This window comes from Armigeres subalbatus, chromosome 3 (assembly GCF_024139115.2).
Source record: "Armigeres subalbatus isolate Guangzhou_Male chromosome 3, GZ_Asu_2, whole genome shotgun sequence".
Lineage (NCBI taxonomy): Eukaryota > Metazoa > Arthropoda > Insecta > Diptera > Culicidae > Armigeres > Armigeres subalbatus.
Genome location: NC_085141.1, coordinates 105,627,522 through 105,652,281, shown reverse-complemented (window position 1 = coordinate 105,652,281; position 24,760 = coordinate 105,627,522). Strand labels below are relative to the sequence as shown.

The following is a 24,760-nucleotide window of genomic DNA, read 5'->3' as shown; positions in this document are numbered from 1 at the left end:
TTTATACAAATATTGTATTAAAATAATACAAAACTGTATTATTTTAATACAAAAATTGTATTAAAATCTTCCGAAACTGTATATGCCAATTTATTATACAGTTTCTGTAAGGTTCTTATGCAGAATTGTATTAAAATCTCCCATCCGCTGGTTGGGTGTAGTAAACACATTTCTAGATATAATAAATCCTACTTTAAGACATTTTTCTCAAAATTGTTTTTTCTCACAAAAGCGAACAAAAAAAAACATTTTGCAAATATCGCTACATAACTTCCATATCGGGGTCGCGAGTTCTTTTGATACTTTCTTCGCCTCATATTTGTGAGGGGAATCAGTAGCTGAAGATCGTCGTCAATGATAACGGAGTTGAATATAATTTCACATTTAGGATCGATAATTAAATTTATCAAAGTTACTTGAGCATTGCAATGTCACATTTGGTATCCAGATTCCAGAGGAATCAAAGCATCAAAATAACTTATATCAATAGTTTTATACAAATCTCAATCAGCTCTCTGATGAATAAAAGTTAGACTAATTGGATTAAAAATGGCTTCTTGTGAGATTTTAAACGACACAAGAAGGTAATCAGAGTCAAAGTAAGCTTGATTTACCAATTGGCCAACACAGCTGACTTGAATCAGTTGTAACCAAATCAGTTGTTGAAGGATTTGGAGTGGATGAAAAATAGGTGGGCCCATCTAGATACCTACTGAATCGTAAAATATCCCACAGAACAGTCTTCAAATACAATTACCCTCTTAGAACTACTACGGTGTTTGACATTAAGGTCACCAATTATGAAAAATTTAGATTTGTTGCGAGTTAGAGTTTAAAGATCAACTTTCATTTAATTTTCTTGCTGCTCAGTGCATTGAGAAGGCAGTTGTAAAGTTGTTGTTTGCTGAAAACTCGTTTCAATATATTAGACCCAAGATAGACCCAAGGATTCAAAAACTTTGTTTTTAGATTAGTATTTATTACCTAATGCTGAAAATAATAATAACAATCACATCAAAAAAACGCTATGTTCTCTTAGCGGAAATCTCATGGAAGCAAGCCCCACAGCGTTTAAGAAACAACGTACGCCCTTTTCGGTATGAAAGTAAGTGGATATGTATGGAGGCGCATGGTAGATAATGATGCTGAAGCTATTTGGCTTGCAAATTTGTTAAATAGGGCATTTGTTCCATTATTAATAACATGCTCCTATATCAATAACATTCGCAAAGCAGACAATTTTGGCTCAATTTGTGTCGTTTTTTTGTTGTTATCTAGCGTGCTCACTGCTGAAAAAATCACAAAAATGAGAAACAATACAATTTGCGCTCCAATTCTTTGTTTTCGATTGTTATTGATTTGGGTGCATGGTATGAATTCAAGGAGCAGTTCCCCTAGTTCATTTAAAAAGGACATTCGCCATTTTTCAATAACCTCCCTTTTTATTGTTTTTACATTTTTCAATCTAACTTAGAAAAATAGCCTACCCATAACTAAAGATATCCCACAAGAAATGTGTGGATGAATTGATATGAAATGATTTCTGTTTTACTTTTACAATCAAAATATCACAAGTCAGTCAATAAGCCGCTTGGTCCGTTTTGGCAGAACCCCGACCAAATATGAGATAATACCAAAAAGGCGATTTTACCTTCTATTAGTAATATTCCCATGAGTTATAACTTGGTTTTTCAACTTCACAGTGGATAGAAAAGCTTATTGAGTACAAAGCTGCAAGGTTGTGTTGTGACCCCACTTTGTTGTAGATGCCAAATAAAAGAGCCAAATTGACTCTTTATTTGAAAAGGAACTTTTCTTTTGCCGCATCCACATCTACCTATTTGCGAAACGAATTCATTTCTGCGACGACTCCTCACTATAATAGCTCCCACGATCGTCTTTTCCCAGTTATTGCAGCGCTGAAAGACTTGGCTCGCAACGCAACACCAAAGTTGAATGAAACGAATGCGGCAGAAGTTTCCTCCTTCATTCACCCTGGCATTTAGTCACATACATTCAGTGGGTGTTGGGTTGGCGATGCCTGAATAAAAGGAGGTAAAAGACCATCGTAAATGAGGGCATACACATCACCGAGCTTTTTGCAGACGAGCTTCATTTTCTTCTCAAATGGGGAAACTAACGGAAGAATACTGACGCCACAAATGATGTGACACTGAGATCTCGCACATGAAAATGCCTACACTGGGAGAGGCCCGATGATGAAGTTGCCGTCGTCTAGACGCGTTTGCTTTGGTTTCATTCCGGCTTTAGGATCATTAGGATAATAACATGGCTCATAAGTTTCAGAAGATATCCATGTATCTAATGCTCAATTCGCAATTGTAATACAATTTCTACAAAAAAAAACTGTGCTATACATAAAGGTTTTGTGAGCTTTGGGAGTAAAGGGGTGGGATACTCAATCCGGACGTGACCAGGTTGATTTTTTGTACGGTTTAGAACCAAGCTTTCAATTACTGTCTATGGAAATGATAATGAGTAGAACATTAAGCATGCTAAGTTCATGAAAAAAATTAATCATTAACCAATCAAACACAATATTGCGTCAAATAATCGGCCGGCGTCACTTGATTCGGCACAATATTTCTACCACATTAAAATTATAAATTTCCGCAAAAATCTTCATGAAGAAAGATGATATTCATATCCATGAGAAAATATAAAAAAAGTAATAAAGTCGAATAAACTTCCATGAACGATGAACACATTTAAAAAAGAGGCCATCTAATAAAAAATTCTTGATTGTAGATGGATTTTTATATAGGAAAATTTTTATTTTGTGGAAACTTTCCATTTATTTATGGAAAATTCTTCTCTTCCAATTATATGTTAGTGCATTTACATAAAAGTGCTAATATCGGTTTGGTTTTTGGAAAATTGTTACAAGTCGACAGAAATTTGTTATCGACACTGCATGAACGGCAGTGATAATCGTAAAGATTTTTTTGCAAATGAGTTGCTTGCTTTCTTATCTTTTCTCTTGCTTGGGCGAGTTTGATGGAAGAATGCTGGCGCCATGAAAATGTAATATTGCTCTCAAAGTGAATGAACCGCCGACAAAGCCTTAGTATAGACGCATTTGCTTTTGTTTTATTTTTACTCTCAGCTAATTTGACGATAGTAATGAGCTAATAAACTTCGGAAGAAAATTGCATATATTAAGTCCCATTTGCCTGTCTCTAGTGTCCGGTTTTCATCGTCAGTTGTGGTACATCTTCAGCAAACAAACCGTAACAACCTGCATGTAGCGATCCCACAGGCAGCGAATGTCCTGATTGTCTCGGGGCACCTCCAGATCCAGAACGCTCTGTGTGAGACACTGCATAAACTGTGCCACTTGATCCTTGGACCAGTTGTTCATCTTCCACGGCTCGATGAGTCGTTCCGTCAGTTCCAGGAACAGTTGACGCATATCCCGCGTTCGATGCAGACTGGTTGCGACGGTGATAATCGAGCGCCAATAGGAACGAAAGCTGGCGTCCATCTCCTGGAAGGTTCGGTCCAGCATAGTCGGTTTCAGTCGGATCGTTACCAAGCTACAAGGAAAATATGGGAGGCGATTGGTAAATCAGGGCATGACAATGATGATTGATAATGGAAAAATTACAATGATATTAAAATGCTAATATCATCTTCCAAACATAGTACATTTTCATGATATAATTAGAGGCGTAGGCACAGATTTGATAGTTACGTCTAGAATAGGATACGGCAGGCGTGGAGATTTTTATATAGAAGTAGATTTGAAAGCTTGCAATCTTTGTAACGATATAAATCGCACGACCATCCTTCTACCAAGTTACCGTTTGAAGAGGAATGGGAAAGTATCAGCGTGGAAACTGATCTACCATGAAAATGTACGTCATTTCCATATCATTTTAAAATGCCTTTAACTTCATGCAGAAATAATACACATATCTCATTAAAAAAAATGGGAAAAATATTCATTCCAGTTTGGGTTTCGGTCGGAAACTCGGAACATGGAACTATACATCACTCGGCTTCACAAATCGCGATAGAATAATCAACGAATTACATCCTGCAACTTTAACGTCGCACAGTGGCAGAAACCCGGACGAAACCCCAGTTAACACAACATAAAATACTAAAGTGGAGGCGATATACGTACGTACATGTTGTATGGTAAAGTGCATATATGACTTCCACTTTAGCATCTTATGTGACAACATATACGATCTTGTGTTGACTGGGACCTCAAATATTTTTGTCGGTTTTCTCACGAATCTCGCATTTTTTTTAATTTCAAGCTAGATATATTAGTTATTTTGTATACTATTGTATATTGTAGTGTATATATATTTAAAATCTTTTATTTCTTGATTGCATCAACTGATACATGTCAAGGGACGCTCTCATTCTTCTAATTGATATCCTCTTAGTTTAATGCACTTCTTCGTTCATATTGTGCTGACATTTCAATGATGATATTGCATTGCTGGAAATACAGCAAAATATTTTGATTTTGATTTTGTTAAGTACCTGCCATTTTCATGATTTCCATATATGCTGGAAGAACAGCAAACTAAATTTTGCTGGATGGATTGTTGGTTTTACAGCTCGGAAAAATGTTGCTGGTTTTCAGCGAAAAAAATTGGCGTGCAAGAGGATATATCGATTAGAAGAATGAGAACATCCCTTGACATGTCTTAGTTGATGAAATCAAGAAGTAAAAGATGTTTGCTTAATTGACTGCTGATACACATCATAGAAAACCACTTGATATACCAATAGTTTTGCTTTGGATCACTTTTTATTTTCTGTCATTTTATGTAAATAAAAAAAAAACTTTATCCGATACAGATACAACAATCTGCTTAATATTTCATTGAGCTATCACTGATTTTTAGCGTTCGATAGCCCAAGATATACCGTTCAACCACTCGACATCATCCTTCAGCTTTAATAAAAAATAGGGTTAATAATGATAGGGGAGGAGGTTCGGTTGTGGGCACCCTTTTGTCTTTGGTTTATAACCGTAGTTGATCTTATGCCGACATTTGTTTACCAATGGAAAGCTAGACAAATAACTCTACTATTAGCGAAGAAATTATGTTGATTTCGACGATTTGGGAAATTTGACATTTTTGAATATTTCAATTTTGTGGTTCGGTTGTGGACCCTTGAAAACTTGGCAGAAAATAAAGAAGAAACAATCAAAACCACCTAGATTTAAGGAAAAGAAATAATTTGTTTACTCTAATAGCCAGGAGGCACTAAAAAATTCAGATCAATCCACCTAGCAGAGATCATGCCTTTCTCGTGCATTGAGGAGGATATTGAAAACAATCACATGAAGAAAAGATTGAAGTTGCACTTTAGATAAATGGATTTCTTTTTTTTTTCATTGATTTACGTATATTACATTTAAAAAACCCTGATTAATCACCCTAGCGGCAATGGTGCCTTTCTCGTTCATTATATAAAAAAAATAGTTATAAATTTTTATCCCATAGTCCGATTTGATATTCAACTGAAAGCAATAGGACAGGATTTCCCGTCGAATGCAACTTGTTGCAGGCAAATCGGGCAACGTTTAGTTCCAAAAAGTATGTGTACAATAGACTCCACCCCAGTACCCCGAATACCAGTATCCCGAATGCCATTACCCCGAAGGCCACTACCCCGAATGGAACAGTACCCCGAAATCCATTACCCCGAAAGGCCAGTACCCCTAAAACATTTTGAATCTGTAGCTTTCCAGTATCATTTTTCACAATCACAGATATCGATGAATCCAAAACGACAATCTTTACAAAGAATAAAAAGGAGTTAGAGTAACTTGGAAAAACGCATTGAAAATTTAACCAGCTGTTTAACCAGCAATGTTGATTGTTCATCTAATTAGGGAAACTATTCCGATCTTCATCTCACTGAACATATATTCATCTTATCACGAAACAAAGAAATACGGCACCAATTTCGTCACTTCTTTTTGTCAACATGTGTGCTCAAAAAATGAAAAATAAATCAAATACCTTTTTATTGCTTTGTTTTTGATGGGATGAACATCGGAGTCATGAGATGAAATCCAGGAGCAGTTCCCCTAATGTAAATTGTCATTCCACCCCATTATTACCAGGAAAACTACTATTCTACGAAATATAGTAAGGGGGTGATAATGTCTTTTTCAATAGGACGTGTTTGCAGAGGAGATAATGCTTTCTTCAAACGAACGCGTTTGCCCGGTATAAGGCGAACAGACGAGATGATGCATTTTTTTAAATGTACGCGTTGCTCGGCACCAGGCACACAGAAGATATAATGCCTTCTTTATGCGCTTGCCCGGTACAAGGCGATCAGAGAAGATAATGCCTTCTTTAAATTAATCCTTTTTCCCTGTACAAGATACACAGAAGAGATAATGACTTTTTAAATAAACACGTTTGCCAGGTACAAGGCACACAGAGGAGGTAATGCCTTCTTTATGCGTTTTTGTTGTATGAGGCGAACGGAAGAAAGGATGCCTTCTACAAATCCACGCTTCTTTCAGAAAACAAACAGAACTCTCTCTCACCTACGCACAATATATGACTCACTCACTACCTCTACCTCACTACCTGTTCCTCACTAACTATTACTTACTCACCTACTCTTACTCACTCATTCGCTCTTACTCACTCACTTACTCTCAATCTCTCGATCACTTTTACTGACTCACTTACTCTTAATCAGTACTGCAAAAGGTCGTGATCGTCATATGGCAGAGAGCAAAGCGATTTATTCTATATCTGGCGACTAAATGAAAGAATCGTAGAATCTTTGATCAATTTTGCATGAGAAATAGTCATGAAAGGATATTGTGCTTGGGTCCGCGACGTTAGGCATAATGGACGTTAGGCATAACGGACGATAGGCATAATGTACGTTAGGCATAATGGACGTTTGGCATAATTCTGCCTTCTTTATGTCATAGGCTCCCTAGTAGCACAATTCAGTTCGACTTGGTTGCAGCAACTCCAATGTGACTGGATTTGGTCGCATATGAGTCACGGTTTCTTGTATATGACAAATGTGCTACTAGGGCTGTTCTTTGGGTCATTTTATGCCTAACGTCCATTATGCCTAACGTACATTATGCCTAACGTCCGTTTTGCCCAACGTCCATTATGCCTAACGTCTTTATGCCTAACGTACTTATGCCTAACGGGGTATACCCATTGTGCTTTGTTTTAAAATTAAAATTTCTAAATTATTTCAAAAGATAAATGCAGAAAACAATAACTGGACGATAAATTAATCATATTCCTTGAATCCAACGAGTTGAAAGCGGTAATAAACACAATAATAAAGCAGATATTGCAAACTTTCATGTCCTGTCACGGAATAAAAATTGGTGAAATTTTTGCAGCATGCCTTTCATTCTTCGCGTTTCTATAGAGAATGAGAGGGGCAGATATGCAAACATCGCGTGACATCTCTTATTGAAATTGAGAAATTGCAGTACTGCTCTTAATCACTCACACTCTCTTATTCGCTCACTCACTCATTCACTCTTGCTCACTCGCTCAATCTTACTCACTCGCTCATTCTTACCACTTACCTACACTCATTCTTAACATCTTACTCACACACTCCTGCTCACTCACTCATTTTTACACACAAGCTCATTCTTACTTACTCACTCCCTCGCTCTTGTTCATTCATTCACTCTGTTACTCACTCACTCACTCACTCACTCTTACTCACTCACTCACATTTACTCACTTACTTACTCACTCACTCTTACTCACTTACTCGCTCTGACTCATTCGCTTACTCAGTCTCACTCACTCACTTTTGCTCACTCACTCGCTCTTACTCAATCACTCACTCTTACCCATGCGCTCAGTTACTATTACTCACTCACTCACTCTCTATTACTCACTCACTATTACTCACTCACTTACTCTTACTCATTCGTTCACTTACTCTTACTGACTTACTCACTCTTACTGACTCACTCACTCTTACTAACTAAGAAGAGGAGCGTGTTGAACGACGGGTGGCGTTCGTGGCTGCTAGAGCCGCTCTGAAGACTGAGATTAGATCAAGCAAAAAAGCCTGCTTCGAGGGCCTGTGTCAAAGTGCCAACGCGAATCCATGGGGTGACGACTATAAGGTCGTAATGGCCAAGACACGTGGGGCGATGGCCCCTACAGAGCGGTCTCCAGAGATGCTGGAGAGGATCATCGCGGGGCTCACGACCCAAGTCCCTGGCCTCCCTTTGTGGAGCTGCCAGGGGCCAGGGTGGCCGACGAAGGAATGGTAACTGTGGCGGAACTTGCGGGGATTGCACAGTCCCTTAGTGTAGTAAGTTCGGATGGTAATCCGAACCTGGCCATCAAAGCGGCCATTGCTGAGGCTCCCGAGATGTTCAGATCTGTCATGCAGAGATGCCTGGACGAGGGAGTCTTCCCTGAAGCATGGAAAAGGCAGAGCTTGGCCCTATTGCCAAAGGCGGGAAATCCACGAGGAGGATCCATCGGCATATAGACCAATATGCCTGCTTGATACGGCGGGGAAGGTGCTCGAGAAGATCATCCTCAACAGGTTGTTGATACGCACGGAGGGTGCGGATGGTCTATCGAGTAACCAGTTTGGCTTCCGAAAGGGTAAGTCGACCGTAGACGCTATCTTGTCGGTTACCAAATCCGCGGAGATAGCTATCCAGCGTAAGAGGAGGGAGTTCGCTATTGTGCAGTAGTGACTCTCGACGTGAGGAATGCTTTCAATAGTGCCAGTTGGGCAGCTATTGCAGATGCGCTCCTGCGTCTTGAATTCGAGTACCTGTACAAGATTCTCGGAAGCTACTTCCAGAATCGAGTACTGGTATATGACACGGAGGCGGGTCGGAAGTGCGTTGACATAACCTCAGGGGTTCCGCAAGGTTCCATACTGGGTCCGGTGTTATGGAACGTCATGTACGACGGTGTCTTGAGGTTGAAGTTCCCGGTGGGCGTGGTAATCGTCGGCTTCGCTGACGATATTACGCTGGAGGTCTACGGCGAATCGATCGAAGAGGTGGAGTTGACTGCAGCCCACTCGATCGCAATTGTGGAGGAGTGGATGAGTTCCAGGAAGTTAGAACTGGCTCACCACAAGACTGAGGTGGTTGTTGTTAACAACCGAAAGTCGGAGCAGCAAGCGGTGATAAGGGCAGGCAACTGCACGATCACCTCTGAACGCTCAATCAAACTCTTGGGGGTAATGATCGACGATAAGCTCACCTTTGGTAGCCACGTCAATTACGCCTGCAAGCGTGCCTCCACAGCTATAGTGGCATTGTCCCGGATGATGTCCAATAGCTCTGCGGTTTATGCCAGCAAGCGCAAGCTTCTGGCTAGCGTTGCTCTGTCCATACTGAGGTATGGGGGCCAGCTTGGGGCACGGCCCTGCGTATTAACTGCTACAGAACGAAGTTAGAAAGTACGTATAGGCTCATGTGCCTAAGAGTTGCGAGCGCGTACCGTACCGTGTCGCACGATGCACTTTGCGTCATCACCGGTATGATGCCTATCGACATAGTTATCGGTGAAGACATAGAGTGCTTTGAAATGCGCGGCACGAGAGGCATCCGCAGGACTGTCAGGTTGGCCTCAATGGTCAAATGGCAGCGTGCGTGGGACAGTTCCACTAAGGGTAGATGGACACATAGGTTGATACCGGAGATAGGTACGTGGGTCAAGAGGCGCCATGGGGAAATCACTTTCCACCTGACCCAGGTCCTTACAGACCATGGTTGCTTCAGACAGTACCTACACCGGTTCGGACACTCGGCCTCGCCCGAGTGTCCGGTGTGCGTTGGTTTAGAGGAAACGGCGGAACACGTGTTGTTCGCGTGCCCGTGTTTTCGCACAATGCGTGAGCACATGCTTGCCACATGTGGTCTGGACACTACCCCGGACAACCTAGTTCGGAGGATGTGTAAAGATGAAGTTGGCTGGAACGCCGTTTTAGCGGCTATCGTCCAAATCGTCTCGGAGCTACACAGAAGGTGGCGCGTGGACTCGAGGGATGGCTAGTTCAGGCGCAAATAAGAGGTGGTCCAAGGGTTCGGAGTCGGCTTCATGGGTCGTACCGGTGCCCTGTGGTCGAACTCGATCCTTTTATCGAACAAGTGGCCGCGTGAAAAACAACATGGTATCGTCGCTTTCGCGGCGTCGGTCAACCGGGCGGGTTCCGAGCCCGAGGACGGAAAGGGGTCCTCGTCAAGGCTGGGGCAGGCGTAGGCACCGTGTCGGCAAGTCCCTCTGTGTGCTGGCGAATAGGCCCTATCGCAGAAAGGTCAATTTGGGGTGCACGCGGCATCATCATTCTTGATACCAGTCGTGCAGAGGGAAGCAGGCGCGAAGTCGACCCTGCCCACCTTCCGAGGACATAGGGCGTGGTAAGGCCACCTGGAAAGCCGGCAATGCGCTGGCACGATACCATGGTGTTCTTCTTAAAAAGCGAGTCACGATGTTCGATGCTGCAAGGACACGCAGCTAACCTCGAGGGTGCGTTATGCACTGGCCCAACTTTGAAGCATTACTTTCTGGTTGTACCGAAGGGACGATGGGCTTGGCGGCAATGGAAACGGTTTAGCTGGTCGGGGATGCAGTCCTGCCTCCCTCATTGGAGGTGGCCCCTAACCCAGCACTTCCTGGTCAACCCAGGATGTCTGTTGAGCAGATTCCCCCTCCATTGTCTAGGAAGAAAAAAAAAAAAACTGTTGCTCACTCACTCACTCACTCTAACTCACTCGCTCACTCTTACTCACTCACTTACTCTTACTCACTCACTCGCTCTGACTCAATCACTCACTCTTACCCATTCGCTCGGTTACTCAGTTACTCATTCACTCTCTATTACTCACTCGCTCCACTCAGACACTTTGACTAACTCACTCACTCTTGCTCATTCGCTCACTCACTATTACTCACTCACCCACTCTGAATCACTCACTCACTCCTAATCATTCACTCTTACTCATTCATACACTATTACTCATTGCTAACTCACTCTACTCACTCACTGATTCACTCACTCCTACTCACTAACTCAATCAGACTAACTCACTAACTCATTCAATCGTAGACCAGCCAAGATGGCTAAGCCAGGGTCTTCCAATTTTACCAAGAAGAAAATACGTAGGTACCGTGTGTTGTGTTGCGGAAAACCCAATAGCTAGCCGACCATCGGATTGGCGGATAGTCTCTTCTATCCTCGGTTAGTCAGTGGGTTTTTTCGAGCTTAGAAGGAAATAATACCAAACACTGATATTCATGAATTTTTATAAAAGTTCAGAATATGCAATAATTCCAATGCAACATTTTTGTAGCTTTTGCATAAACTACGATTCAGAAGATCCTAAAATGTTGCCCCCTTCCCCCTGCTCGAAATCCTGACTATCCTGACCTGTCCATGGAAGAGGCAAATAACAAAGCATTCGTTTTGTACATTGAAAGTGGGGTGCTTTGAACGTGATACCTTTACAAATCAAGGGGGCAGCAGGAACTACGTCCAATGGTTTGATAATCCCTCCCCAGGTCATCTGCGAGTTGTCGTGCTTGCCTAGGATGTGGTGGGGTTCGATCAAGGGCTCTGTTAAACTTCTATAAAAAACTGCATGTATCCGCAAGCAGGCTCCACCAAAGCAACCGTGTGCCGCTCAAAGCGCACAAGCACAAGTCGTGGTGTAAGGTGGGACGCTAAACAGACCTGACACGACGGCCCTCCGACGAGACAGGAGGTTTGCGAACATTACGAACAAAATAAGAGATAATACGACTCGATATAATCCATAAGACCCAGGCGACGAATAAAGGATCACGATTGGAAGCTTGGGACATGGAACTATCAGTCGCTAGGTTTCGCAGGTTGCGACAGGATAATCTACGATTAATTACATTCCCGCAAGAGTTCGATTTTGAAGCGCACATTTAATTATGCAATGTTAGGCAATTTTAGCCATTATCATATACGCAATGTACATGATTGAATTCAAACCAGATTTGGATGCAACAGGTTTTGTTTTGAAGCATAATAAATATACTTATTGCTCCATGTTATTAAATTAATCTAAAAAAGTCAATTTTTTTATTGTGTTTGTGGTGAATTTTATAGAAAAATGTAATTTTTCTTACGATTTCATATAGCACTTACTGGCGAAACAGTTCGAAACGATCACATAAAATGCGTTACATCGTAAATTTTCTCTACTATCCGAATATCAAGGTAGCGTTTTGCTCATTTTTGCTCAAAAAGGTCAAATTTGCTGTTTATTGTCTTAAGGTTGGCCGGATTTTTGAACATATTTCTTATTATGGAGCATATTTCATGCAACCTAAAGATGAATGACACAAATCATTCATCATTTTGCAAGATTCAATGGAAGTATTATTCTTGAGCAATGATGTATTTTTTTATTTCTGTTCTTTCGTTTTATTGTACACCCAATTCTTTTTTTTTTACAGGTGGATGCGTTCCATGTAAAAAAAGTTTTTAGTTCAAACTTTGAAAATCCGTGAAATGGAGCAACTTTGCAAAAATTTTGTGTGGGATTTTTTTTACACAGCCGTGTAAAAACAGAATCGGGTGTACTCTTATCATAATCTTTATCACCTTCTACGAGAATAAGTAAATCCTGTGTTTCTTTCGAAGAGATGTTTTTTGGTTTCGGTCTGAAGTCGAATACATCACCAATTATCCGTTTACAGGATTCTCTCCCAACGTGATCATCCCGCATTCTCCGAAATTTTTTATTCATGCATCATGCATCTTCCGACAAGTTATCGCTGGGAACATTTTTGTAAACGTGTGCGGACTTGGTGCGGGGTGCAAAGCAGTCCGACATCAAAATCGGCAAGGTTTTATTGATTTCTCGCCAGAAACCTTTCAAAACGGATACAGCTTTTTTGCCGGAGCGCTTCAGATTTATGGCTAGAGAAGGTACAAAAGTGGTTGTAGAAAGTAAGACAGGAATACAGTATGCGAGGAATGTAAAGGAAGTTTAAAAGGATCCTGCTTTGGAAATATCAGCGAAGTCAGACCCAGACGACGAGGAACTTGACATCGAAGAGACTGAATTTGGAGCTTTAGTTTTTGATGAGGTACCAAAAGATTCGAACGGTATTACTAATTCTCAGCAGTGAACCGCAAACTTTTCGAAGCAGAAACTTGATGGCACGTCTTTCCAGATTCAATGACCACTTCACTTGCCCCTTCATATATTACGTACTGCACTAGCTAGAACAATTCAATATTGATCCATTTTCCGTCTCGCAAAATGATGGCCGAAATCCTTTTTCAGCGGTACATATGGGAAGGTGTATTTGCCGCATTTGTGCGAAAATACTACCCAGCTAAGATCCTATCTTTTTTTAGGGATGGTCCATCGTATGCATGGAAGTTCACCTTAGCGGCAAATATGTATATGAGTGATCTAAAATACTAAAATATAGTTTTAAACCCTTGGAGTTTTTCTTAATTTTGACGCAGGAAAAAAAGCGTCCTTCCTCTAGTTTTGCTTACTACGATCCTGTTTTAATTGTTGCTAAAACCGAATGATGCCGTTGCCAGTATCGAATGGAGTCTGCATATTAAATTTTACTACTAAGAAAGATTCGAAAACACTGTAGGGGTATTTTAATTAATTTATAATGGCTTCTAATGCTTAAAACGGAGATGTCACACTAAGTTTATAATCAGGGACGATTTTCAGGATAATTCAGAAACATTTTAGGTTTTGTCCGAAATTTGTTCTCGGCCCTGCTACTGTGTGACGCTGCAGACAATTTTCTGGACAGGGCAGAATGTGTGGAAAAGCGGGCATCGAGGGGCTACCTTCTACCAGAGCTGTGGCACCACCAACAAGCTGGAAACCGTCTTCATAGTGCGGGGCAAGATGCGCCAACGCGTGATTGCGTGGCACTGCTGGGAGCATACATATGATGGAGGCCTACTGCGAGACGTCGAAATCCTCATCGGTGATATGAAGGCTCGGGAAGGGAGGAAATGTACAGACCGCTGATCGGACCGGATAGTCTGTATACCGCATCGAACGACAACGGCCAACGAGGCATAAACTTTGCAGCCTCCCACGGAATGGTAGTCCGAAGCACTTTCTTCCCCAGCAAGAATATCCTCAAAGCCACTTGTAAATCATCTAACCAAGAAACGGAAAATCAAATCGACCACGTTCTAATCGACGGTAAATTCTTCTCCGACATCACGAACGTCCACTTCTTCTTCTTCAATGGCTCTACATTCCAACTGGAACTTGGTCTGCTTTTCAACTTAGTGTTCTATTAAAGCTTTTCTATGCCCGCCATAGCATGAGTATGTATCTTGTGTGGCAAGTACAATGGATACACTATGCCCAGGGTGTCGAGAAAGTTTCCAACCAGAAAACATCCTAGACCGGACCGAGATTCGAACTCGTCATCTCCGGAATGGCAATCCTACGCCTTTGCTCGCAGACCCCTATCCCTAGAGACCCCTTCTTCTTCTTATTGGCATTACATCCCCACCCTGGGACAGAGCTGCCTCGCAGCTTAGTGTTCATTAACCCTTTATAAGGCAGACGAATCTAAACAATAAATTAACAAAAACAACAATAGGACACAATGTTGACATGGTATTAAACTCAAATGTATGTTTGTTATACATTAAACAGTTCAGAAACATTGAAAAATTGGTGGCAATATAGTTGCCACTGCCCGCGAAGCGGGACAACATTGGTGGCAATATAGTTGCCACTGCCCGGCAAGCGGGAAAACAGGCAACAACAAAAATATAAAAAGATTTTTAAAAATTTGGTTTTTCGTAGAATGAGTCAAATCAAAGTACGTTACATTTTTTGGTGAAGAGTCCTAGTCAGAAAACGCATTACAAGTGAAAAAAAAAATTTCGCGTTTTTTTCTCCCAAGGGGGGACCCTTAGGAAAAAACACAATTTCGTCAAAAATCCAAAAACCAAATATACAGAAAGGCAAAGCTTTTTTCACGCTAATCACGTAGTAATCTAACACAGGAGATTCAAAATAATTGATACCAACGAGAAAAAATATATCTTTGTCGTTTTTTTAACGAATTATAACTGAAAATCATTCTTCCACTCGAAACTTACGATCTGTTCGTAAAAAAACTGTTCTCAAATTGACATTTCAATTTTTTTATGGCTCAAATTCATCTGGGGTGTTACTAGGAAGCAAATAAAGTCACTACATGTGAAATAATAAGTAGAGCTCTTGTTAATAAATAGAAAAACATATTATTTGTTGGTGGCAATATAGTTGCCACTGCCTTATAAAGGGTTAAGCACTTCCACAGTTATTAACTGCGAGGTTTCTAAGCCAAGTTACCATTTTTGCATTCGTATATCATGAGGCTAACACGATGATACTTTTATGCCCAGGGAAGTCGAGACAATTTCCAATCCGAAAATTGCCTAGACCGGCACCGGGAATCGAACCCAGCCACCCTCAGCATGGTTTTGTTTTGTAGCTGCGCGTCTTACCGCACGGCTAAGGAGGGTGCCCACCTACTGAGACCCCTACCTACTGCGAATCCGACCACTACTTCACTGCAGTATGCTTGCGCTCAAAACTTTCGACGGTGTACAAAACTCGTCAAAGTTGTTCGCCGCGGCTAGACATTGGGCGACTACAAGACGGTAGACTAGCCCAAGACTACGCGCAGCAGCTGGAAGTGACACTCCCAACGGGAGAGCAGCTAGGCGCTGCTTCTCTTGAAGATGGCTTTAGAGATATTCGATACGGCAAGGTGATGGTCTTTCGTGTATGCTATTGAACATCGCTCTGGAGGGGATAATACGAAAGTCAGGGATCGACTCGAGTGGTACGAATTTCACAAAGTCCATCCAGTTATTTGGTTTCGCTGACGACATAGATATTATGGCACGTATCTTTGAGGAGATGGAGGAACCTACATCAGACTGAAGAGCGAAGCTTACCGGTTTGAACTAGTCATCAACACGCCGAAGACGAAGTACATTATCAGGTGGAAGACAATTTGCAGACCCAGCGCAGACTGCCCGGTTGGCGTCGGGCAACCTTGGACGTAGCTGAATAGAGAATACTTTTTATGCACTGCACAGGCTACTCCGGCCTTAGTCTGAGAAAATAATAAATAATAAATTTAAAAAAATCATCTTATTTTGAATCAATTTGCAAGATACTGCCGAGAACACTCAACATTTATTTGCTTCGGGCATAGTGCAAAACTGCACGTTTAATTTTTTGTAGCCAATTATATGGTTGAGCCGTTAGATATTATGTTATGGGTATTACATGAATAAGCAAATAGCGTTGCATTTTCTCTTCTATTTATTATTGTGCCGCTAAATTGATGAAACGTGTTTTGAAGTAAAGAAAACATGTTTTGCTTGTCGCGGTTTTCTTTTCATTGTTTAAGATTTGCGGATTTCACGGATCGAAATATTACTAGTTTGTGGCAGCCCTGTAAATTCCAATAGAATAAGGACAGGAATAGGATCAGGGTTGTTAATCGATAAATTATCTCCGTAATTTAACGCTAACTAGGTACGATAACGATAACGGTTGTACGATGATTCTTCGTTGACGATAAAATGAGCGTTGAATTAACGTTATCTTTATCAAGTATTCGTTGATTTATCGATTAAGTTAAGTTAATTTCAACATGTACTACAGTTAAAAGCATAGCATAGCATAGCATATGTGATTGTACAAATCGTGGGTGGCTATACAATGCTCAATTGAGCAATCTACTGTATATTGTCGCAAATTGGTACTTGGGATTAGTACCTTTTCCTATACAGTAGCAGTTGTATACCTGGCCACGTCCTTACAATCACGGAAGGAAGGGAAGGAATGCTAGTTCAACATCTACTAGTGAAGATGCAGGGAACCCATACTACCTTCATAGATGTCTCGGGAAGGAAAATTTGTGTTAGTGGGCAAGGGTAATAATAGGGAGCTCTATTCGACAAGATAGAGCGTTTGTCAATAACAGTACATGCTGAAAAAAAAATTAAATTATTTATATTCATCAATTTACTTACGAACCGTCCATAGGAGGACAAACACTCTAAAAAATCATCACGTCATATTCACGTGAAAAATCACGTAACTCGTCTGTCTTGAACAAACGACGATTGTTACGTGACGTTAGTAATGCTCACCTGAAATTCACGTAACTTTTACTAAAAATCTTGGTGAATATGACTGTATACCCACGTAAACAATTTAAGTGAAATTGTGTTAGTGTGATTGCAGCTTCGGCATTTGCGGAAGACCTGCATTGTAAACAAGAATGAATGATACATAACCTAAACATAATGAGGCTTCGCGGAGGTAATTTCCTGCATTTTTCCTCCTTGGAAAAAATCAACGGAGGTTGGATAAAATTTATTAGAATCGTTGAAAAATGATGTGAAAGAAAAAGAAGCTGCTTGGAAGTCTAGAGCTACAGTTTTCCGGTCGCGTTAGTATAAAAATTGTAGTCTAGTTTCCACTACTTTTTGTTTAATTAACAGCGGCAATATAAGCAATTTTCGAGCAAAAAACTGGTTTTAAAATTCTCAGCGATTCTCATTGAAATCATTTCTCAACAAATCTGATAAATTCCATTCAACATCCGCCGATAACTTTGTTTTTTCTTCAACAGTGTTTCTGCAATAACTCCATAGCGCAATGACCAAATGACGGCATTTCAATGTATCAATGCATCAACAACGTGAAAAGATTCCCTTTATAGGAAGTCCCTGTTCATGTTTGCATTCATTCCAAAATCACTATATTTCAATACATTTCAAAACATGCAGTGGTTACCTGCTGTCTTGTAGTTTTCACTAAAATTTCACGTAACCAGTACGACCAAATCACGTCAGGTTCACCTGATCAAACACGTAACTACTTTCAAGCTTCACGTCATTAGTACTGGAAGATCCAGTTAGAGTCACCGGATAAATCACGTAACTCAAGGGAACTAAAATTTGTTCAGATTACTTGTCATTCAGGTCACTCTTAGGTGAAAAGTATGGTGGATGAGAACCACATTTGTTTTCAGGTAAATATGACGTGAAGATTTTTCAGAGTGAAGTAACATGAATTTTACAAATGTTTCGCACCGAACATTAAAATCAGAACCAAAAACTCGGATAACGAATGTTCTAAATCCTACCTGCAACATGTCCGATCACGCACCAATTGTTTACTTACTCGGCCGCGCGAACTATCTGCTTACTGAGCAGAAACACGACAAAACAGGCACTGACGGCCGCGCAATGCAGAACACAATATTTCACAATATATTATATACAACACACTTTATATTTTTTAACAATATTTCGGCAAATCGCGCGATCGTTCTGTCGTCCGAAACAAGGGCCAACTCGCACTGAACTAATCAAATTTATTACCGGCCGCGCAATGCAAACCACAAAATTTCGGCAAATCGCGCGATCATTCTGTCGTCCGAAACAAGAGCCAACACGCACTGAACTGGTTAACTTTATTACCGGCCGCGTAAGGGACGATTCAAATATGACGTCCACTACTTTTTGGGATTTTCAAACCCCTCCCCCCCCTCTCTCACGCTTTTTTGTATACCTTGTACATATACTGTCACAAAATCTTAGACCCCCTCCCCCCAAAACTTGTGACATCATTTTTGAACGACCCCTAATGCAAAACACAAAATTTCGGCGAATCGCACGTTCATTCTACCGTCCGAAACAAGAGCCAACACGCACTGAACTCATCTCATAGCTCCTATTTCCATCACATAAAAAACAAAGCAATGGAAAGGAATTTGGTTTGTTTATTATTTTTGTGTTTTTTTTTTCAGCCTTCAACATGTACTACAGTTAAAAGTACAAATATTCTCAAGTTGGGTTTACAATAACTATTTTAAGTACTGTATCGCCTGTCTGCCTAGGATGTGGTGGGGTTCGACAGTGGGCTCTGTTGAACTTCTATAAAAGCTGCATGTGTCCCCAAGCAGGCCCTATCAAAGCGACCGTGTGCCGCTCAAAGCGCGCTAGCCTAGTCCTGGTGTTGGGTGGGACTTTAAACAAATTTGACCCGACTGATCGAGCGTCTGTCCACCAAGGAGGTGCGGCTCCAACAGCGTCTGTTCTGGCATCCAGCGGCTGAGTATGAAATGCTATTCCCCGGAAGCTATACCACAGATCGCCGCCCCATCTCGATGGCTAGGGAACCTGGGGCCAGCAACCTACTGTTCCCTGCACATCTATTTGTTCGAGAATCCGATAATGAAAGAATACGGACTGATTTTACGGCGACGACTCTTAGCGCGAAACAACGGACACGAATAGGAAATGGAACGTTTTAACCCTAGCCCAGCAGGGTAAATTGGCACAACTTGCCAATGAGGCACGCCGCATGAAGCTTGAGATCCTGGGACTGAGTGAAGTCCGTTGGCCAAACTTTGGAGAACACAGAACGCCGTCGGGACAAGTTCTGCTATACTCTGGTTTACGAGGTGAACACGCTCCCCGGCATCGCGGAGTTGGCTTCCCACTAAGCGCTCAGGCACACTCTGCGCTTATGAAGTGGGAACCTATAAGTGAAAGGATAATCGTTGCCAAATTTAGAACACGGGTCCGAAACCTTACTATAATCCAATATTATGCGCCAACCGATGCTGCCGATCTGCAAGACAAAGAGAACTTCTACAGTCAACTCAATGCCGTTGTAGATAGAATCCCGAAGGGTGATATCAAGATCTGTTTGGGCGACTTCAATGCGAAGATCGGATCCGACAACTCGAACCATGAGCGCATTATGGGACGCCATGGTCTCGGAGAAATGAGTGAAAACGGAGAGCTGTTCGCAGAATTTTGTGGTAATAACGACATGGTGATCGGGGGATCACTCTTCCCTCATCGACCGGTTTACAAGGTCACGTGGGTCTCCCGTGACGGCTTTACAGAAAATCAAATCGACCACATCTGCATCAGCCGAAAATGAAAACGGAGCCTTCTTGATGTACGGAATAAACGTAGTGCCGATATCGCGTCTGATCATCACCTCCTCATCGGCGAAATACGCCTGCGCATTGCGCGGATTCATCGGCAGGAGGAAAGAGTTGGACGACGATTCAACACACGCCGACTGGAAGATGCCACGGTGAAACGGTCCTTCGTTGAAGAACTGGAGACGCGTGCTGCAGATATTCCGGAAAGTGGCAGCGTGGAAGACCAATGGACCGCCATCAAGAATGCCTTCATCGCCACCAGCGAGAACAATCTGGGCGAACTACGCACCCAGAGAAAACAATGGATCACCGATGAGACCTGGAGGAAGAGGAGCCAAAGTCTTAGCCCGTCAACGATACACGGCTCTTGAGAAGGAAGTAAAACGCTCATGTCGACGGGACAAGCGAGCGTGGGCAGACTCTCTGGCCGACGAAGGAGAGAGAGCCGCCGCAACCGGGGACATTCGCCTCTTCTACGATATCTCACGACGCTTAAGCGGGCGAAGATGAATGCAACGATGCCTGTGAAAGACGCGAATGATCAGTTATTGACCGACCCAACTGACCAGCTGAAACGCTGGTTCGAGCACTTCGAACAACTTTTTCAAGTGCCAACCAGGCCATCACCACCTCGGCATGATCTGCCTAGGATCCGACGTATAACACGTGTCAATACCGAAGCTCCATCACTGCTAGAGATTCAAACAGCCATCCAAAGCATGAAATCGAATAAAGCCTCAGGGGTCGACCGCATATCAGCCGAGATGCTCAAAGCTGACCCCATGACATCCGCTCAACTACTGCATCGTTTATTTCGTAATATCTGGGACACCGCAACTTTCCCGGTCGACTGGATACAAGGTATCTTAGTGAAGGTGCCCAAAAAGGGTGACCTGACTGTATGCGATAACTGGCGAGGCATTATGTTGCTGTGTACCGTTCTCAAAGTTCTGTGCAAAATTATCCTAGCCCGGATTCAGGAGAAGATCGATGCGACTCTCCGGCGGCAGCAAGCCGGATTCCGTGCCGGAAGATCCTGTGTGGACCATATTGTCACGCTCCGCATCATTTTGGAGCAGGTCAATGAATTCCAAGAGCCCTTTACTTGGTATTCATTGACTACGAAAAGCTTTCGACCGTCTTAATCACGAGAATATGTGGGCGCCCTGAGACGCAAGGGGGTTCCTGAGAAAATCATCGGCCTCATCGAAGAACAGTACGAGGCCTTTTCGTGTAGAGTGCTGCACATTGGAGTCCTGTCCGACCCTATCCGGGTCGTAGCTGGTGTGAGGCAAGGATGTATCATATCACCGTTACTGTTCCTCATCGTAATCGATGAGATTCTGGTAGATGCGATTGACCGTGAACCAAACCGCGGGCTGTTATGGCAGCCTATAACCATGGAGCACCTAAACGACTTCGAATTGGCGGATGACGTTGCACTCCTCGCACAACGGCTCTCTGATATGCAGAGCAAGCTCAACGACCTTGTCGATCGCTCCTCTTCGGCAGGTTTAGTCATCAACGTCAACAAAACCAAGCAAAAAACCAGTTTCACAGTAGCCGGGCAACCAGTGGAGAATGTTGAAAGCTTCCAATATATTGATAGCCAAATGGCGTCAGACGGCGGTACCAAGATCGACATAGGCGCACGGATCAAGAAAGCAAGGGCTGCCTTTGCGAGTTTAAGAAATATCTGGAAAAACAGGCAGATAAGTGAACGCACTAAAATACGAATTTTCAACTATAACGTGAAATCTGTGCTGTTATACGCTAGCGAAACATGGTGTGTATCAGTGGAGAACACTCAACGGCTGCAGGTGTTCATTAACAGATGCCTGCGGTATATAATTCGGGCCTGGTGGCCTCACAACTGGATCTCAAACAACGAGCTCCATCGTCGTTGTCACCAGAGGCCGATAACAACAGAAATTCGGGATCGGAAGTGGGGCTGGGTCGGCCACACTCTACATAGGGGCGGAAACGAAATCTGTAAGCAAGCATTAGACTGGAACCCAGCGGGACATCGCAGCAGAGGCAGACCCAGAGGCTCATGGCGGCGAAGCCTCAATAAAGAAATAAAAGAAGTCGACCGAAATCTAACCTGGCAACAGGTTAAAGCGATAGCCGGGCATCGCTCAGGATGGAGAACTTTCAAGTCGGCCCTTTGCACCACCGGAGGTGTACAGGATCCATAAGTAAGTAAGTAAGTAAGTATCGCCTTATTTAAAATATTAAGAAATGCCTTCAAATCCTGGAATTAAATTGGGATTCAAGGAGGTCTACTTCTATTTTTAAGATCTGGAGCACCCAGTTTATAATTATTTGATGACTCACAGTGTAGACCAAACTTCTTAGCCTAAAAAGTCATAAAAAAGTGCCATCCACAAAATACGTCACGCCTCTAGGGGGAGGGGGGGGGGGTTCAGAGCAGCGTGACGATCCATACAAAATTAGAAGTTTGTTACAAAAAGCGTGACGAGGGTTAAAAATCGCCAATTTTTGCGTGACGTACTTTATGGATATCCCCTGAGTAAAAGCGTACTTATGTTGATGTGTCTCTGTCTCAGAGAATTTTCGGCTTCTGACAAAATGTTACACTCCTTTATTCGCGTAATCTAGTAACCCAATTAATGCGAAATTATCGAGTCAACTTACACACTTAAAATTCTAAGTTTACCGATTGCCGAGAATCCAACAGCCAAGATATCGGTAATAATTCGACGAATTTCGGTAAAATTTTTACCGAGATTTCGGTAAACTTTACCGAATCTTTACCGAGATCGCGGTAAAAATCAACTTCACCGAATTTCGGTAAAATATTGACGAAATTTCGGTAAAGGAAATACCGAATTTTGGTTAAAAAAATTACCGAGATGTTGGAATCTCGGCAACATTTTTGCAAAATAATTTAAGTGTGTATGTTAAATTATCATAGTCCGTTAATAATTCAGTTGATTCATCGTTATTGTAGCAACCGACAACGTTGATCACAATCAACTTTATTGGCGATAACGATTGATTAACGATTAACAACCCTGAATAGGATTCTATCATTGATACCATTTTGACTTGAATTCATCTTTACTAAACATTCCCCGAGAACATTTTTGCATTCATTCCAATTTTGGGTTCGACCACGACACGCGACACCAATTAGCATTCGGTCACTTAATAGAACAACTGATGATTTCAAATCTTGAATAGAAATCCTGAATAAATACTAAGTTACGAGGTGATAATACCCCAGTTTACAATGCAATGACAGTAATAAACCATCCACAAAAATGTAGATCTCGCAAAATAAGTTTTGGAAATATTACCATTTGATTTCTTTTTCCTTGTCCAGAAGGTATCGAATTTCCCGCAGATCCAGCAGAAATTCTTTGTCCATTTCTGTGTCATAGTACTCGGGTCCAGCATGTTGATAAGTGTAGGTCCAATTTGTCATAATTGCCTGCAAAACAAAATAGTTCATCTTCTATGCCATTCAATACAGGTTTTAAAACCCTACTTGTGAACACTCGTAGAAATCCTTAAAGTTAAGATACTGCAGCTTGCGCTTCGTGGTCTCGAAGCGCAAACATGCAATGAACACAACCGCGGCATACTTCTGGGCCAACTCATCGGTCAGCATGAATTGCTGCTTGATGTTGGCGGCCGTGTTACCCGGCATCTCTTCGACGGCTTTGAAAATACGTTTCACATTGTCGAACTGCCGCCGGCAGGACTTGAGCCGTACGCCCGTTTTCTCCGCCACCTCGTCCAGGTCTTTCCGGTTGCGGGCGTTGAATTTTTTACCGAATAATTCCCGCGCCACGGAGTCATCCAGCGAGTAGTATTTCTCTATCAACAACGAACGACTTTGTGGCTCTAGCTGGAATGATGGTTGCTCCGAGAGCTTCGATGGAGTATGCAACAGACGCTCCAACAACGAGTAGGTGCGGTAGTGATCGAGTATGTCTGATGTGATCAAATCGAGTGGAATGCCTGCCATTAGGTTACCTTTCTGTTTCAGCAGAGTGACCGCTTCGGAGGCTGTCGATGAGTTGGGATAGTTGAGATTTAGTAGCGATCGAACTCAATTCGAGATAATACCTACAGGAATAGCCTTCGATCCATAGTTGATAGATTTCCGGATCGACCAAAGTGTAATTGCTGATGAAAACATCTACTTCTGCGAACATTTTCACTCACTACGGAGGGCTTTTGTTCTTTATCATGACAGATCTGCCTAACGTCATCATGTTAATGATATTTACAAACAAACTCGCCGAGAGTTTGCTGTTCGAAAAGAGAGGGAGAAAGAGGAAAGAAAAATTGCACATGCGCAGGGAGAAACGCGTTGCACCTTAAACGGACATGGTCCTTAAAATATAAGATTTTGTAGGAAGATTAGTTCAAACAGGTTCAAACTAATTGATGTTTTAGAAAAACGAACATTCGGAAAGAAATCTTCATTATTTTTAGAGAAAAGAAGATAATGTAAATGTCAACATTCAAATGCAGAATATCGAATAGTGGAGTGAACCTTCGCTGTTGCCTTACATTTTATGCAAAAATAATTATCTTTAATATCAAATTTACACATACATAATTATTGATTTAGCTATTTAGAACAAACAATGATAAAGAAATATTAATGATTTCAATGATTTTTTCTTGATGAGAAGTTCATCACTCTGAAAAGTCAAGTTATATCAATCCTTTTTCCAGGTTTATAATATTGTAAAGATTTTGCCCTTGCTGGATGATAA

At 41.9% G+C, this 24,760-nt stretch overlaps 1 protein-coding gene across 1 annotated transcript; it reads right to left on the bottom strand.

The window, feature by feature from the left end:
• Nucleotides 1-3,085: 3,085 nt before the first annotated feature.
• On the bottom strand, nucleotides 3,086-24,246 carry LOC134227169 (acidic fibroblast growth factor intracellular-binding protein). The gene is made up of 4 exons (XM_062708483.1): nucleotides 24,106-24,246; nucleotides 23,518-24,041; nucleotides 23,327-23,460; nucleotides 3,086-3,557 (listed from the first exon to the last, which is right to left on the bottom strand). Exons 1-4 carry the CDS (start codon nucleotides 24,188-24,190, stop codon nucleotides 3,221-3,223), a joined length of 1,080 nt encoding a protein of 359 aa, XP_062564467.1. The 5' UTR covers nucleotides 24,191-24,246; the 3' UTR covers nucleotides 3,086-3,220.
• Nucleotides 24,247-24,760: the final 514 nt, after the last annotated feature.

Coding starts and splice junctions, on each gene's coding strand:
- LOC134227169 (XM_062708483.1), bottom strand. CDS start 24,190: ATGTTCGCAGAAGTAGATGTTTTCATCAGCAATTACACTTTGGTCGAT. Junction 24,042..24,105: donor ATGGATCGAAGGCTATTCCT/GTAGGTATTATC, acceptor ACTCATCGACAG/CCTCCGAAGCGGTCACTCTG. Junction 23,461..23,517: donor ATTTCTACGAGTGTTCACAA/GTAGGGTTTTAA, acceptor TTTGTTTTGCAG/GCAATTATGACAAATTGGAC.